The 16,453-nt window shown below is 40.9% G+C and overlaps 1 protein-coding gene across 3 annotated transcripts in view; it reads right to left on the reverse strand.

Moving 5' to 3' along the window:
- Window positions 1-8,347, reverse strand: part of LOC143207169 (uncharacterized) — a 25,768-nt gene extending 17,421 nt beyond the window's left edge. For all 3 annotated transcript variants that reach the window (XM_076422326.1, XM_076421569.1, XM_076420759.1), the window contains exons 1-5: window positions 7,968-8,347; window positions 6,550-6,945; window positions 5,867-6,009; window positions 4,264-4,796; window positions 259-3,531 (exon numbers count right to left, since the gene is read on the reverse strand). In XM_076422326.1, the coding sequence (XP_076278441.1) occupies window positions 3,528-3,531; window positions 4,264-4,796; window positions 5,867-6,009; window positions 6,550-6,945; window positions 7,968-8,094 (1,203 nt within the window). In that variant the 5' untranslated portion in view covers window positions 8,095-8,347 and the 3' untranslated portion in view covers window positions 259-3,527. The remainder of the gene's footprint in view (window positions 1-258; window positions 3,532-4,263; window positions 4,797-5,866; window positions 6,010-6,549; window positions 6,946-7,967) is intronic.
- Window positions 8,348-16,453: the final 8,106 nt, after the last annotated feature.

Here is a 16,453-nt window from a genome sequence, read left to right on the forward strand (position 1 = left end):
ACTTTTCGAATATTTAGCTATTATTTATTTTTAGTTGCCTCGCGAGAGATCACGCATAGAAGAAAATGTCATAAAACTTATTCTAAATGGTAAAAAATTGGCGTAACAGTTTTCGACGCTGCAGCCGGTCGGCCATTTTGCCCCGGCGGCAGAGCGATAGCAAGGTGGAAAGGTAGGAAGAAAGGAATGGATAAGGAAAGAGGGAATCCGTGGAATTCGAGTCACACCTAGCAACAATGACTTCCAAGAGATATTTACCTTTCGAAGGGAAAAAATGCCGCGGCGCGCAATGGCGACGACGTCTGCAGGTGGGCGAGGAAACGTAGAGGCGTCTTCGTCCGTTTCTTTTTCGTTGCTTTTAGTCCAAGGCTTTCTGAACCCGCGTGCACATGACCGGAGCTACGGGGAATACGAACGGGTCGTGTCTCTATGCGCGAAATCTTCGTGTGCAACCTCGGTGTGTCACTCGCTAGAAATGCAGCTAGCCCGCCCACGTGGCTTCCAGACAACTCGGCCCTGAAACAATGTGTTCCTCGAGGGGTGCACCACCCGAACATTATGTGCATTGCGAGACTCCATAGCGAAATTTGTCTGGTTTCATTTATAGATCCATCTCTTTATACATGGACTGGTTTACCATTTTTCTAGGGGAGGAATTTTAAATAAAAATACTTTTCTGCCCTCAATTTCTTTAACCGAATAAAAAGTGCGAATCTGAATGAAGAATGTTAAACGTAAATCAGCAACGTTTCATAATCGAATTTGTTAACCAGCTTAGGAAAGCTACTTTTACTGTCAACTCTCATAGTGGCCAGATTTATATAATATTCAACGATATAAATTATCCTCGCTAATCGTGTAGCAATTTGTATTCGTTCCTGCATGCGAATCCTGTTCGATCGAAAGTTTTGATTAGATCACTGCCGTCGAACCAATTTCTAAATTCGATTTTTCCGAAGATTAAAATTTTCTCACATTCGAACTTCTAAATTTTTTTCATTCACTAAATAAAACACTTTGGTTTCGTTCAATCTTTTCAGCTTGAAAGAATATTCGCGAAGGGCATTTTTCTCCAAAATGTTCTCTTCTTCGGTAGAATTGCTGTGCTTCACGACGTTGAGCAAGTAGTTTTACGATAAGAAGTTGTCCCGATCTATTCTGGCCGAGTGTTTGTACACGTGAAACGGTTAGGCGACACGTCGATCATGCTCGTTCGAAGGTATGCGAGCGGAACACGTGTGCCTAGTGTGCTCGAATCCACGAATCTCGCACGTTCCCCAGGCCACCACGTAATCCACGATCATTTTCAAGCTTAACTGATTTCGAACCGGGAATATTAGTATGAATTTACAGTCGACCGATACGTAGCTGCCATCACGTAATCAAATCATCCACTTCCTCCTTCTGTTTCGATCGATAATCGCGCGAACGTTCGCAAAATCCTAACCGAAACATTTTAATCGATTTTCGTGTTAATTTATACATAGATCAGAAAAAGATTAGAATTCACACTTTTCGAGCGTCGGCCACGAGAATCGATATTTCGCAATACTTGGAGCTCCATAGAATTTTCCTAGGAGAAGAACGTTGTCCTCCGACGATTATTCACGCGAGAGAAAGGAGCTGATGAAATTTCGCAGTGATAACCCGTAATTTTCTAATAGTTCATCCAACCCGGTCTCGTAAAAGTTAATAGACACTCGATTGGCGCAGAGATCGTACACGTCGAACATCTTCGAAACATTTCGTGTATCCACGCTCGAGGAGGATCGTTCGCCATAAAACGTTTCCGGAAAGGTCTAGGCCGTTTGCCGCATTTGGGCTGTAACGTCCATTTCTGTCTTGGATCTTCTTTAACAGCGTGTACGGTAATGACAGCGTTCTCGCCGCTTCGTATGGCTTCCACTTCTGCTGTGGCAGTTGCAGACAATTTTTATTTTGCACAAAGGTCCGCGGTAAAATTCATTGCGCGTAACTTCGAACAGTTTTAATTTCCAATTTCCTCGAAGCAGTCGCATTAACAAAGAAGCGATTAATTGAAGAACAATTTTAGAATGCATTTTTGGATCGCAGGTGTAAGTTTATGGCGTTTCCTCTCGCGGCAGTTTCGCCCGGCGAATTTTAAGAGATGATGCGTCGCTCGATTTTACATTCCCGTTTTCTCCTTAATGAGCGAGGTAAAAGCTGTCCAAACTCGGAGGCGCTCGTGTGTATTATGCTTCGGTGAGAACATAGTATCTAGTCCTTTTCGTTTTTTTTTTGTTCTGGTGGATAGTTAGTATGCGCAGGAGGCCACGCGTTCCGTTCAAGTTCGTACAAAAGTACGGTGGTCGGGCGTGGCACCATGAAAGCCGGGAAAGTGATATCTCTTTACTGTCAGTGTGCTCTGTTCCATTCAGGTACGGATTAACTATTCCGTTGCCCCTGTTGCTCTTTGTTGCAGTCCTACGCGTTTGCTATAGCGGCTGTCGCGATCCGAACACTATTGCTTTAAAATGTGTACGAGGATTTCATTTGCAGTTGGTCGAAGTGAAACTATTTTATGAAAAGTCGAGTCACATTTAATATGCACATTTGATAATGTTTATAAAAATTAATGGATTATTAGAGAATGTATTGATAGAGGATTAACGAAGTTTTTATAGCGAGGTTTCATGAAACGTTTCCATGAACCAGGAATTGATCAACCGTGAAATTCCAATTAAGGAGATAGTTTTGAAAATAGTTCTCGTGTGTAATCGGAAGTGGCTGCTGATCGTTCTTACGAGAATATTGTTCAAGGATGAAGAAAGGTTGAGTAAACGATTATGTAAAAGCTTGAAGAAATCGACCGTGCTTTAGAGTGTCAAAATGTATCACAAGGACAACGATCTTGCTAAGAGATCAGTATACATTCTTATCTTGCATATTAAAATCTTACTCTTGTTGAAAGACATTTTAAAAACCGCGAAGCTTCGATGCAACAATTAATTCATGAATTACAGTTTCATTGTAGCTGAGAAAAATATTTGTATGATATTCATTAATTTATTTTCCACTTCAAAGGTTCACCAAAAGATTGTTATTAATTATTGTTAATGTGTATCGAGTTTAGTCATAAAAGCCATTGTTTATCATTATTTAGGAAGTGCCATTTATCAGTTCTGTCCTGGAGAACGCATAGCTACAGTGTCGCACTCTTACAGTGGAGTATCGAACAGTCCACCATTTTCTCCATTCGTCTCTTCGTTACCGTCCAGAGGATAAATTCTTGGTTGATCAAAAATCGATATTGTTCACATTCTTTTTCTACCTGATTGTCGGTTTTTACATAATTATTTTATCAATCTGTTTTTATCATTATCATCAAGCCCTTTATTCAATTATTTTAAAAATTAGCTGTTCCGAAAGATATTTTAGGAATCAATTTTTCAGCACGATGAATAAAGAAAATATAGAACTCGAATTATAAGAAAGGTCGATGCTTTATTTACGTTAAAAAGGTGATCGTACATAGTACAAAGCGTTAAATCTAGGTGACACGTTGATTAGCTGAAAAAAAACAAAAAAGGACACATTATTAAGCTGCATACTTTTTCTAAGGTTGCAATATTAATAATAAGCATCGTAGGAAATCTTCAATGTTCAAATTAATAGGAAATAAGAGTACGGCGGTAGGTTACCTTCGGATTGTAACTAGAAAGGAAGTAGAATCTTACTAGATTTTGGGTCGAAACATGGGTTTGCGCGTTTCGGTTGTTTGACCTTATTTGAGCAGATTTTGGGCTGGGTGAGGGCTCATTCTAAAGAGGAAGGTTAGGTGCAGTGCGCTCTGATCATGATTTTAACGAGATTATGTTTATATCTTATAATATGAGGGCACAAAGTAGAGAAAAAATCTAGACAAAAAACCCGCAGATTTCAATACATTTTTCTGTCTCTAAAAGACTTTGACTTATATGATGACCAGAGCGCACTGTGATGAACCTTCCTCTTTAGAATGAGCCCTCACCCAGCCCAAAATCTGCTCAAATAAGGTCAAACAACCGAAGCTCGCAAACCCATATTTCGACCCAAAATCTGGTAAGATTCTAGTTCCTTTCTAGTTACAATCCGAAGGTAGCCTACCGTCTTGAACAAAAGTATAACATTGGTAGATTACACACTAGTCAACAATCTACTGACGATGTAAAGAATAATTCGTTTTCAGAAATCTACCAATCGTCGTACCCTACCGATTCCCCAAAAATCCTGTTCAAAAATTAGCAGAACAATAAAAATTACCATTTGGCAATAGAGATAGGTTCGCAAGCGTCGGACGATCTGTCGTACGCAAGTCCAGTCGAGCATTGTACCAGCTGTGGCCTGCCATTCCTACAAACGACCACATTGGTGCACGCATGGTTCAGCCTGTGCAGGTCTCCATTTTCGCATGGCACGGTCGTCAAGCTGGCAGGAATGTTTTGTATCAGATTCCAGGGGTTCTGGGACTGGAATTCGGGCTCAGGAGATCGGGCCTGTTGCTGTGCAGTGAACAATTCCTCATCGTCCTCCTCCTCTTTGTCGGTGTCCAATGGTGGAGCCCCAGCTCGTTGCAACCAGGGGTTCTGGTAGGAATTAGGGTTGCTTGGGTAGGATGGATTCGGATTTGTGGGATAGGGATTAGGGTTGATAGGATTGGTAGGGGGTTGAGTAGATTGAGTAGATTGAGTAGCTTGAGTGGTTTGAGTCGAAGATGAAGGAGTTGTTGATGTTGGCGTTGGGGTTGCTGCACCCTTGCAGTCCACGTTGTAAGGGTAGTCGCACACGTTCACTACCTGTTTTCAGAGAAAATTACGGTTTTTACAAGATTTCAATTTGTTGCTTGTGATGGAAGAATTTAATTTGATTCTATTAAATTGTACAAATTGATTCATAGCCCATTCTTCTTCAACTTATTGATTATTTCGAAACAAATAAAATACATTTTCCAATAGGAACTTAGACTAACGAGCATGACTGATTCAACACACTTTAAATCAGAATAACCTTTTCATGAATGGACCAAACGACTTCAATTTCTCTGTAAGACTAGAAGAATTAGTTTAGAAAATGACGTCTAAACCATATTTTGAAAAATTGCTGTTTCTCAAGATTTTTGGCCTTTTTACCACTTTTGATCGTTTATATCTCGTAACCCAATTAACCAATTTCAATGAAATTTTCAGAGCGTATATCATTTATACGAGTTGGCCAAACACATCCTTTAAATTTTCGTTATTGGCTCAGCTAAAAAAATAGTAGAAATCAATTTTTACTATTTTTTTTTCGCAATTCCGACCAAATGCATTTTTTCAAAATATTTTTTAGACGTTATTTACTAAACTAATTCTTCTAGCCTTGCAGAGAAATTGAAGTCGTTTGGTCCATTCATAAAAAAGTTATTCTGATTTAAACTGTGTTGAATCAGTTATACTCGTTAGTGTACATTTGGAATATCAGAAAGACTAATTGATAAATTTTTAAAAGAATTTTTAACTTGATAAATAAAGCTGCGAATGCTTTAAATTAATGAAGTAGAAGAAATAGGATGATTGCAATTGTTGTACGGCAACAGTAGCGAAGAGTAGTACAGAAATTTTGATTTGAATTCATGAGAGACCCCGGTATACCAGTCTATGAGTATATGTTTTAGTCATAGCATGAAGCTGCGCGTACAGCACTAGAAATAGACAAAAGATAAGATCGAATTTGATTTCAAGAGACGACGCGACGGCGGAAATCGCAGGCGCGGCCTTTGACCGCGGACGTAGGAAACGTCACGAGTTCTTTCACGATCGCCGGCAGAGATTTCGCGATTTTAAATTCCACGAGTGTTCCACGGGCAATTTCAGAATGGGTTTCTTACGTCATTATAGACCAGTCCGCGAGGGCAGCTGAACTTGACGGGCTTTCCGAAAACGCACACGTAGAATTCCGAGCAGTTCGTCGCACTCCTGTACCTGCCGTTCGGATCCGGGCAGAGCTTCGAGCCGTTCGGCAGTGGGGGTTCTGCGCAAACAAACCGATTGTTTAAACTGTCACCGATCACATCTAATTTTCATTCGATAATTCAATCTTTCAGTGTCTGAAAAATGTGTTAATTTGTCATTTTCACAGAAATGGAATTCATAACATATTCAAATCTGAATTTTAGCATCTCTAAAATGTCTTCTAAAATTGTTATAAGACATGTTAATTTCGAAGACTAAACTGTTGAGATTAAAAATATGTAAAAGTAACTGCTAAAGTTAAAGCCAAAATTAAAAATATAAAATAAAAATGTCGAGCAATGTAAAATGAAGCTAAAATTACAGTATTAAGAAATATAAAACAGACGGAATTTAAAATTAGAAATTATAAAATAATACCTGACACCAGTCGGGTGCGGTAGTAGCTTTACAATGAAATTCATGAAATTCCGAGCGGATTAGAAATCATTGAAAAAATTCATGAAAGTAATGAATCGAATTCCGACCTTTTTAAGCTGAACGATCGATAAAATAGTTTTGTTATGTTGTTTTAATTGGGCTGAAGAATGCAGTTACTCACTCGGCGTCGGCCTGGGTCGGTCACCGCAGTTCACATTGTAGTCATAGTCGCAAACCAGATTGACAGCACTGAACAGCAAACCCTCGGGGCAGCTTTGCTCGATCACAACACCGTCCCAGCAATTCAGATAATTGGCGCAGTTCTTCGGGCTTGGGAACTGTCCACGCAATGCCTGACACCCTGGCGGTGGGTCAACAGGCGTTATCGGTTTTATGGTCACTATGGGTCCTGGGAGTTCGTTCGATTCACCGGGATTAGGTTGACCCGGATAACCCTGTCTTCCGGTTAGTTTTATCGAATCCTCTGATTCTGTGATGTTCGTTGCTGATGTGGGATTTCTGTTCCAGAAGTCTGGGTTGTCTAGTTTTTGTAGCTCTATCAGGTCCCATACGTTTTCTATAGCAAACGGTTAATATAATTACCTATGCTCTCCCCATACCCTATTAATGTTGATTTAATATGATCGTTGCAAATGTAGATTTCTTGTTGAATATTTTTCTTGGCAGATAATAGCAATGTCTAACACAAAATTCTTTAATAATGTCGGTTTTAAAGACAATGTATAAACTCGTTAAATAACAAGACACAACATACAATTTTTCTAAATTCTCAGAATAAAAATTTCTTAAAGGACCACGCCAGAATTTCTCACAATAATCAGGACCAAAATAGAAATGCCTCGAAGGGGCATGCTAGAATTCTTCACAATCATCAGGACCAAAATAAAAATGCCTCGGAGGACTGAGGTGGACCTAGCCACAAGGATAATATTTAATTAAAAAATCCTCAAAGGATCATGCCAGAAGTTTTCACAATCAGGACCAAAATAAAAATGCCTCGGAGGACTGAGGTGGACCTAGCCACAAGGATAATATTTAATTAAAAAATCCTCAAAGGATCATGCCAAAGTTTTTCATAATCAGGACCAAAATAAAAATGCCTCGGAGGACTTATTTGGCATCTAGCCACAAGGATAATATTCAATTAAAAAATCCTCAAAGGACCATGCCAGAATTTTTCACAATCAGGACCAAAATAAAAATGTCTCGAAGGACTGAGGTGGACCTAGCCACAAGGACAATATTCAATTAAAAAATCCTCAAAGGACCATCCAGAATTTTTCACAGTCATCAGGACCAAAATAAAAATGCCTCGAAGGGGCATGCTAGAATTCTTCACAATCATCAGGATCAAAGAAAAAATGCCTCGGAGGACAATGCCACAAGGATAATATTCAATTAAAAAATCCTCAAAGGACCATGCCAGAATTTTTAACAATCATCAGGACCAAAATAAAAATTCCTCGAAGGACTAAGCTACCCATAAGAATAATATTCGACGAAAAACTTCCGATAGGATTAAGTGCTAGAGCTAGCCAGATCGCGTACACCGAGAGAAAAAATAGCCGAAGGACTCACCAGGATGCTGTCCCCGTTGTCCGATCTGCCTCCCCTGAACGTTGAAGTCCGTGGCCGGCGTGGTGGGTCTCCTAGCAGCGTCTCCCGTGGCTAGCACGAGGGTCAGGAGTATCAAGATGAACTTCATGATGATCTACGATCGTGGGATAGATGAGGATGCTAGTGCACCTCTCGACCGAAGATTGAACGTTGAACTCGCGAGGACCACGAGAACGGGACCGAATCACACGACAACGACAACAGAGTACGAATGGTTGGGTGAATCCTTGCCCGATGTCCTGATGCTGGATGGTCTGGACCTGGACGGCTCGAGGGCTTACATAGGGCAATCCCCACCATCCAGACCCTCGTAGGGAGTAGCTGTTCTCGCAGGACCCCAATTACACGGGCGCAGGATCCTGCGGCGCTCAGGAAGTGCACGTTTCTGCACCGTCCTCTTCTTGTCTTTTTTTATTATTCCCCTCCATCCTGCGTGAACCTGGGGGAGTACCAGCAGAGAAGCAAGACCAAGAGAACAAGGACGATTCGGCGCGGGACGCGGTTTTGCTCGCTTATTGGAGGAGATTTCGAATGACCGGTCACCACCGCGTACCTAAACCGGCGATCATTCGTCGCTGCCAACTCGGGAGAAAAACGCGAAAAGGTGGTGGTAGCAGCGTAGGAAGTCAAGGTCCCGATACAGGATCGACGTACTTGGATGTCACAGCTTTTTGAGAATGATTCGGTAACGGTACAACGCCGATGGTGAACCGACTTCGCAAGGTTGACGGTCGTACGTGTCCTTATGCAATCCGGGATCAGGATATGCGCAGTCGATGAATGCTCTCTATGGATAGACGATCTCTGGTACCGTTTCATGAAGTATCCTGTGTCATGTCTACGATGCTGTACTTGTATTTATTCGCGAGGACAATTGCAGAACATTCAATTACGGGAGACCCGTCGCTGAAGTTTCGGCAAATTCAGCGAAAAATTCGCGATCCAGGAAGGATCAGGATTCCTTCGTGCCACGTAATTCCAGGAATCGTTGGTCCCGCGAGATTCAAAGGAGGAATTCGAAGGTAGATGCGCTCTGGGGATCAGTTTTTTTTCGCAGAACTCTCATTACCGAAATTCACTCTGATACGCAACGGAGGGAGAGACCTGTCCCTCGAATGTCTCAGTTCGCAATTCGTCCCCCCCCCCCCACGTTTCTCAGCACTCGCGTTCGTGGAGAGAGGGGAACATTGCGTGAATTTTATGCGAATTTTACGGTACGGGTTACGTTGCCAGGCTCGGACCGGCGAGGATCATCGGCTTTTTTATTATCCGGCAATAAGGAAGAATCCTTGGGACGCTGGTCGGCGCGAAGGAACGAAAAAGAAAGGTTGAGAGCGAATTCTCGTAATCCTGAAATCCAGATATCCGGAGTCGATGGTCCCCACAGGCCACTCGACGGTTTTTGGCAAAAATATCTCGTACAGTCGTGAGTCACGCGTGACCTCACTCGGTTTCCCATCCGTGAGACCATTTGCATTTCGAAACGAAACAGTTCAACGTGCTCTGCTTTGTTTTTGGCGATGATAGCTGTGAATCGGATTGCTACCCACCTGTTCGTGCTACTTTAATGATCGCGAGCGAATTTTTCTGCGAGTTTGACATTTTTCTGTGCTGTTGTGTGTGGTGACTCTGTTTAAATTCCCAAATGAAAATTGATAAAATTTTCTTTTTACATCTAGTTTGCCAGCTATTTAACATATTATTTATCTACGGTGTATATCCTATCAGATATTTTCAGTAATTGTATTTGCGTTTACTTGCATCATTAATAATGTTTAGTGGATGTACCTCCGAGAGCGGGACTTACACAAGCATGCAACGTACCCTTAAACGAGACTAACAACCAGGGAATTCTTGTCACGAGTACGTACAGTGTTTCACATTTTATCTCTGCACGACAGCGCTCGCAGATCTCCCCGGCCATTTTACTAACCGTAACACGATTCTGCTAGAACTTCTACGCGGTTTCCAACAATTTTCTATAATTTTCTAAAATTTCCTATATCTTCCAATCATTAAATTAACCATCGGTGTCTTCGGTTGTAATTATTTGCAATACAATTGTAGCTGGTACCGCTCGGGAAAAAATTCTTTCTGCGGGATCATGGTATGTTGTGTCGACTCTATGTTTGTTTTATTCAACTCGCGTCCTATTTGGTCCTTCCCACGTCGTCTCGAAGCCGGGGTCTCGTAGCCGCGCGCTCATATTTCTCTCTCTCCTCCTTATTTTTCGATTTCTTTCGGTTCGGAGGCCACGGTACAGGTTCGTCCCGATTATCCAGCCTCATCTCTAGGTCTACCTTGCCGGGCTAAAGGGACTTTTAAGAGGAAGCTTGGCCGCGAACAAGAGCAACAGAAAAGCCCAAGAAAGAGAAAGAAATAGCGTGCCTTGCTGAAGAGGACTCCCTACTCGGACTACAAAATGAAAACGATCGGACAGATTAATCGTGCCGTCGGATAAATGATTTAACACTGTAAGCGTCCCGGGTACATGTCAGATTAGGCGCTGGTGTCAGTTCGAATATTTTTGACCATGCACCTTTCGAACCCTCGGAGCTGTACGCCGCGAAAACTATCCTTTGAACAGGGTGGTCTGGAAAGAGGGGAATTATGAGTATACACGCAGCTGTGACACATATTTTTTTCGCATTCATTGTGGATTAATTTATTCAGTCGTCCACCACAAATCAGTGGCTCCGAATTTTTTATCTCACAGTTATATTCAAATTGAAAAATGTATTCATAAAAACATGTGAAACATATTTTTCTTAAATATAAATTTATCGCACCTACGAAACATTTTATAGTTGCAGGAAGATTGACTCAATCTTGATAAATAATTTTTCATGCGGTAACAGAATCTCATAGAATCTCAGAAAATAAAAAGAAAATGTTTACACGGTCTTGCATTGTTGCCGGGAATAGCAAACGAGCAATTGATTCGTCTGCAAAAATCCCCGATAGTAAATCCCGCATGACCAAGAAAACCATTTTTGCCGGCGTAGTATAAATCCGTGGAACGACCTCAGAAGTGTGCATACAACAGTGGAATCGGAAATTCGGCGCACGGACGCCTACGGTGTCCCAGGACCATAATCTTTAATCCCCCATACACGGTGGACGTATAATTACAAGCATAAACGAAACCGATGTGACGAGAACCTGTTTAAACTTGATCCGCAGTAATCTACAACCCTGTCGCAGGTGTAAATCATTTAATCGCGTGTATGTGCGCTTTTAATTACTGCACCGTTGCAGTGGTAAATCCGTTGCTGCAGAGACTTGCCACTTCCTTGGTTGGACACTTCCACTGTGGACAGTTTGCGGTAAATTAGTTGCATAAAATGATTGAGGAAACAATTTTGCTAATTTCATTATGTAGATTAATTCACTATCTAATAGTATTGTATTATTTTTTATTTCATAAACTAAGCAATTAGGCATGCTCGACACGTTTAGTTGGACACAATTAGTCGGTAATAACCGAACATTTATTTTTCTCCTGCTGGAAAATTCTACTGATCGATGGTAGAAGTAGAACAGGTATAGTCGGACCACTTTTACCGGTTATGGCATCGAAATGCAATGCAAATGATTTTCTCCCTACCCTGTAATTGGTGTCGGGCGCTAGAGAAGTTTAAGAGAAAGTGACATTACAGTTTTCTTCTTCGAACTTACGTGAAAACTTGAATCACGTAGGTGCAGGTTGTTGAACTGAGTATTAAAATTAGTTCTGTCGAATTAAGTGACAATTTTGGACGAACGAGTCTTGCCTTAAGTTAAATCCCTTGCCTTTTTTTCCCGTTTGGTCCGCGAAATGCACTTTCGGCGGCAATTACCGAAAATACTGAGTCACCTGCAGCGATTGCGCTGAGTGCTGCTATCTCCTCTCGCAATTTATCCCATTCCTGCTGATGGTGCACCATCGAAACCCGAAAGAAATCGAGAAAAACAACGACGGCGTTCCACCTATTTCATTCTCCCTTCGACCTACGCTTTTACAAGAACCTCTCTCCGATGAATTTGAACGAGCATTACGGTATCCGGCCGCCGGTCCTGCATTTTCATCGTTCTCGGGCTCACGGTTTAGTCGGTTTCAAAGGGGAAAAAAGTCTCTCGAAAGGGCATCGACATTAATTCCTCCGAAGGCGTCGTTCTTCCGCGTGAATAACGACTGACTGCCAAATTGAATGGGCCCGTGGCTACCCGAGCGGTATTTACATTGAAAATACGCGGAGGACGTTGGAAATACAATAAATATAAATAACGCGGACGCTAAAAATATATTCGCAAGGATTCATCCTCGCCCGAGCTCCGACCCGAAACAGATTCGCCATTTTTCTCTCGCGAAGATCCGACGCGTTCGCGAGTTTTCGCTCGTTTCGAGCGTGCAACAATCGAGCCACGGGTTGTTTAAACCCTTCTCTGAAGCCTCGTAAACCTCCCGCGAATTTTTTTCGCGGTCTTAGGCCGCGGAAGAATGCTCGGCTGCCGCCGCCATTGCTGCCGGGCCCCTTTGTGCGGCGGTTCGGTGCTTATGGTTGCTCAAGAAAGTCGCTATTTGAAAATCTCTGTAGAAGAAAATCTAGGATTTAGAAAGGTAAATTGTAAAATTTTTAATTGTGAAAAACAGCGTTTTTTTAATTAGGCTCGATAAACATTCCCAAAGAATAAACATGACTTATTTCATCCAGAATGGCCGTTCACTGTACCACCCACAGCTCGCAGCAGACCCTGCCCCAACAGCTCGACTATTCTTGAAGGGAAAAGTACGAAATAAGAATGCAGTAACAATGTATACCATCTTGTTGTTCCCCTGGCAAGTCGGTGGATCTGTCAGTGGATCGTGTGCGGGTTTCGGAATATAAAAGGCAGCCCCTTGTTAACAGCTTATTCGCGAGAGGGATTACAAGGTGGGACGCGTGCAAAATTACCGAGAAATACTTCAATTCCGAGAAGACAAACTCCCCCTGCAGAAGAGTTACATTCCGGAGGTTGCGCGTTGCGGTTTTGCCCAGGATCTACGCGCCGGGAGGATCGAGAGGATCGGGAGAGAGGATCTTTCCTTGCTGTAGAACGCTCTGCACACGTTTCCTCTACTCTACAGCGATTACCTGTGCACGCTTCGATCGCGTCCACGCCTTCCCAAGGTTTTCTTACTATCGTCACGCGCCTCTGTACCGTTACCGTGTATTACGCAATGCGTTCGTCGAGAGATGCTCTTGGGCACTCTAAGGGTAGCTAAACGATAGTAAATTGTCCCCAACCTCTTTAAATTATTTTTTTTACAGTCGTGTTCGTTGCGAAACTGTTTATCTTCTTGGAAAAGCTGTTTCTCTATTTTTTAATTTTCTTTTGTTATGCTACAGAATTATTAGGATGGTTCTGTGAATTTAATTTGTCAATTGTGAATTGAATTTCAAGGTCAAATCTTTTTTTATTGCATGTGTGTACACGAATAAAAATAAATGTATACACAGAAGAATATGAAACCGAAAATATCCATTGACAGAGAACAGCCACAAAATTGCAGTAAATGTTTTTCAGTCTGTTAAAACGCTCTACAAAATAAAATCGTCTTGATCGGACCGAAAAAATCTTTTAATCAGAATAAAATGTAAAAATCGAGGCACAATTTTGCAAACGCTTCGAACGAAGAAGACATGATACGGTTCTCGAGAATATCCATTCGAAACGTTTAGCAACCGCGTTCGAAACGGGTCCTGCAATTCTCGGATCACCATGGACCATGGCCACCGTGACCACGGTGCCCTGGGTTTTCCCATGGGTCGGTTAGAAGGCCTAATGAAACGAACGCGTTTTTTGGACGTCGAGAGTGAGAGTCGGAGAGAGACAGGACAACAGATAAAAACAATTAAAAAGGAGCCAAAGGACCAGCGGGAGGAGACGATGCCGCAGGAGGGTCCGGCCACGGAGAAAAATAAAAGATAACAACAGAAAATAAGAGGAGAGAAGAAGTGGTGGACTCGAACTCGTCAAGGACCAGAGGTCCTTGCTCTCCGGGTCATAGCTGCCCGCACACTCACAACACTTTCTGCACATCAGACTACTCGGGTGGCTCCTCTTGCGTTTATTCTATTTCTAACGACTGCATTATGCTGTCTGCGGCGCCCCAACATGCTCCGCGAACCTACACAGACGTCGTCAACGAAATTTCGCCCAAGGACATTTCGATCCTATTTTTCAATTTAATTTGTTCCTTCGGGTCGAATTGTTCTTTGGTGTCGCATGTTAAATAAGGTAAACACTTTAATAACACAAACAGTTTTTGAATTAAAAAAATTGATATTTTGAATACAATGAATTTTGAATAAAAAAGCAGTTTACAGAAGTGAAATTTGCTAGAGTTGTTTATATATTTTTTGTTGTACTCTTTCATTTCCACTGTCAGAAATGTAATAAAATAAACGAACGATGCATTAAATCGAACGTGGAGTAAGTTTACGATTCAATAAATTAAGGACAGGGTAATTTAACGATTCGATAAATTATCAATTTTAATAGAGAAGCGTGCAAGGATTATTAGACGGAACGGTCGACCATGTCAGCCGTTTCAAACGTGCCTTTCACGTCGCAAAAAATCCAGTAATGGATGTCTGACGTTTCAGTTCTGGTAAATTGAAACGTCATCCTAATACGGAGGCGCCTTTAGGTTCGCCGTCTCTCGGCCGACCGACCGAGATAGCAGGGTGTTGATGCATTAATCGCTCAACTGGTACAGAAGTGTGTAATAAAGTCGCCGATAAGGATTGGCCAGGGGTGGTGCCACCACCACGCCTCATTCTCAATTCACTCCAATCCTCAACCTTCATTTAAGGTGAAGTGCCCTAAGTCTGGACAGTCCAAAAGTGATACCTAAATCTGGACAATTGAATTTTCATAGTAAAATCAATAATTAAGAGATTAAATAATTATATTATATATTCTGAGGCCTCTCTCTCTCTCTCTCTTTAGCTACAAGTAGGTGTGAATATTATTTCATTATGACATCAATTGAAATTTAAAAATAAATTCAAAGTTCATCTGAAAACAGTATACAAAATAGCCTACTTACATGCGAATCATGTGCATTTATAGTTCGAACTTTTGTTAGAAAAAAGATATAGTTTAAGCCCTCAGATAAAAAATAATTATCACGCATAATAATATTGATATTTTAAAAAAAATTGGCAATCAAACTTAACGTAAATAATAATTATTAATCCAAATATTAGATGTCTAAGATTAGGACTGTTTTCAAATATAAGTACTCTATACTGGGACGCGATGACAGTAGCTGTCCCACTCTAAGCTTATACGCAGTGTGCTTACTTACGCCTGAAGCCGGACACGCGTTTGTGAATAAAATCAACGCATTGGTTGCAAATTATTTAACTAAAGCTACGTATAAGTAGTCTTCTATTAGCTTGTATAACGAATGTAGAAAATGTGTTCCGGCTGTGACGTTAATAATACTTAATTTTTATGTCACAAATCTATCAGTATTAATACCTAACCTCAAAAATTAATTATTCATGTCGATATATAGTTCTCAAAAATATGTTTTTTTCAGATTGTAAACTTCCTTTAAAAATTAAATTTGATAATGGCCATCACTAGAAACAAAACTTTTGATTCCAGTCGAAAAAAGTAATTAATAAGTATCATAAAAAAACAGATTAAAGTAAGAGAATGCCAAAAGTGTACATAAAATCTAAGGATATTATTAAAAATGACAGATTGAAGGAAAATAGAAGATTGACTAAAAATAAAAAATTGAAGAGAAATCAAGAATCTCATTCTGTTGAATCCATCGCACAAGTACAAGCTCTCAATACAGTGGGCCAGTTTAAGATTCCAAAAAGCACGCATTCTGGAATGAAAATTTTAAGTTCGGTGGATGCTAACAAAAGACCATCGACTGTACTGTCGAAGACAGAAGAAAGATCTTGAAAAGAGGAGCAAGAAAAAAAATTATAGAAGAAGAACATTTGTCAAAAAAGCAGGAAAAAGAGAGATACAAAATTAAAAAAGAACAGGAACAAGAAATCAATAATAATTTACACGAAAGAAAAAAGATAATTACACAACAAATTAAGGGCAGAATGTAATATACAATAATAATATATTCATATGTGCATCATATTAAAGATTTAATCAAGTTCGATGTTATAGATCAGGCATGGGCAAATTTTTGCTCGATCAGAGGCATTCTCAAGGAATACCCCCACTCCTCCCGGTCGCGCGTCTCGCTCCCCGTGGCGGCCATAGTGCTTGGAGCACTATAGTGTCTGTTGCAGATTATATGTAAATTCAATTTGTCCCGGTATAGGCTTTACTTCTGTCCAGGTACTAGCTTAGATTGGATTTAATATGTCCAACTATTATTATTATTATTATTATTATTATATTATTATTATAGGTTTGAATTATTCTTGTTAATACAA

The sequence above is a fragment of the Lasioglossum baleicum genome, chromosome 1, assembly GCF_051020765.1.
Source record: "Lasioglossum baleicum chromosome 1, iyLasBale1, whole genome shotgun sequence".
Taxonomy (NCBI): Eukaryota; Metazoa; Arthropoda; class Insecta; order Hymenoptera; family Halictidae; genus Lasioglossum; species Lasioglossum baleicum.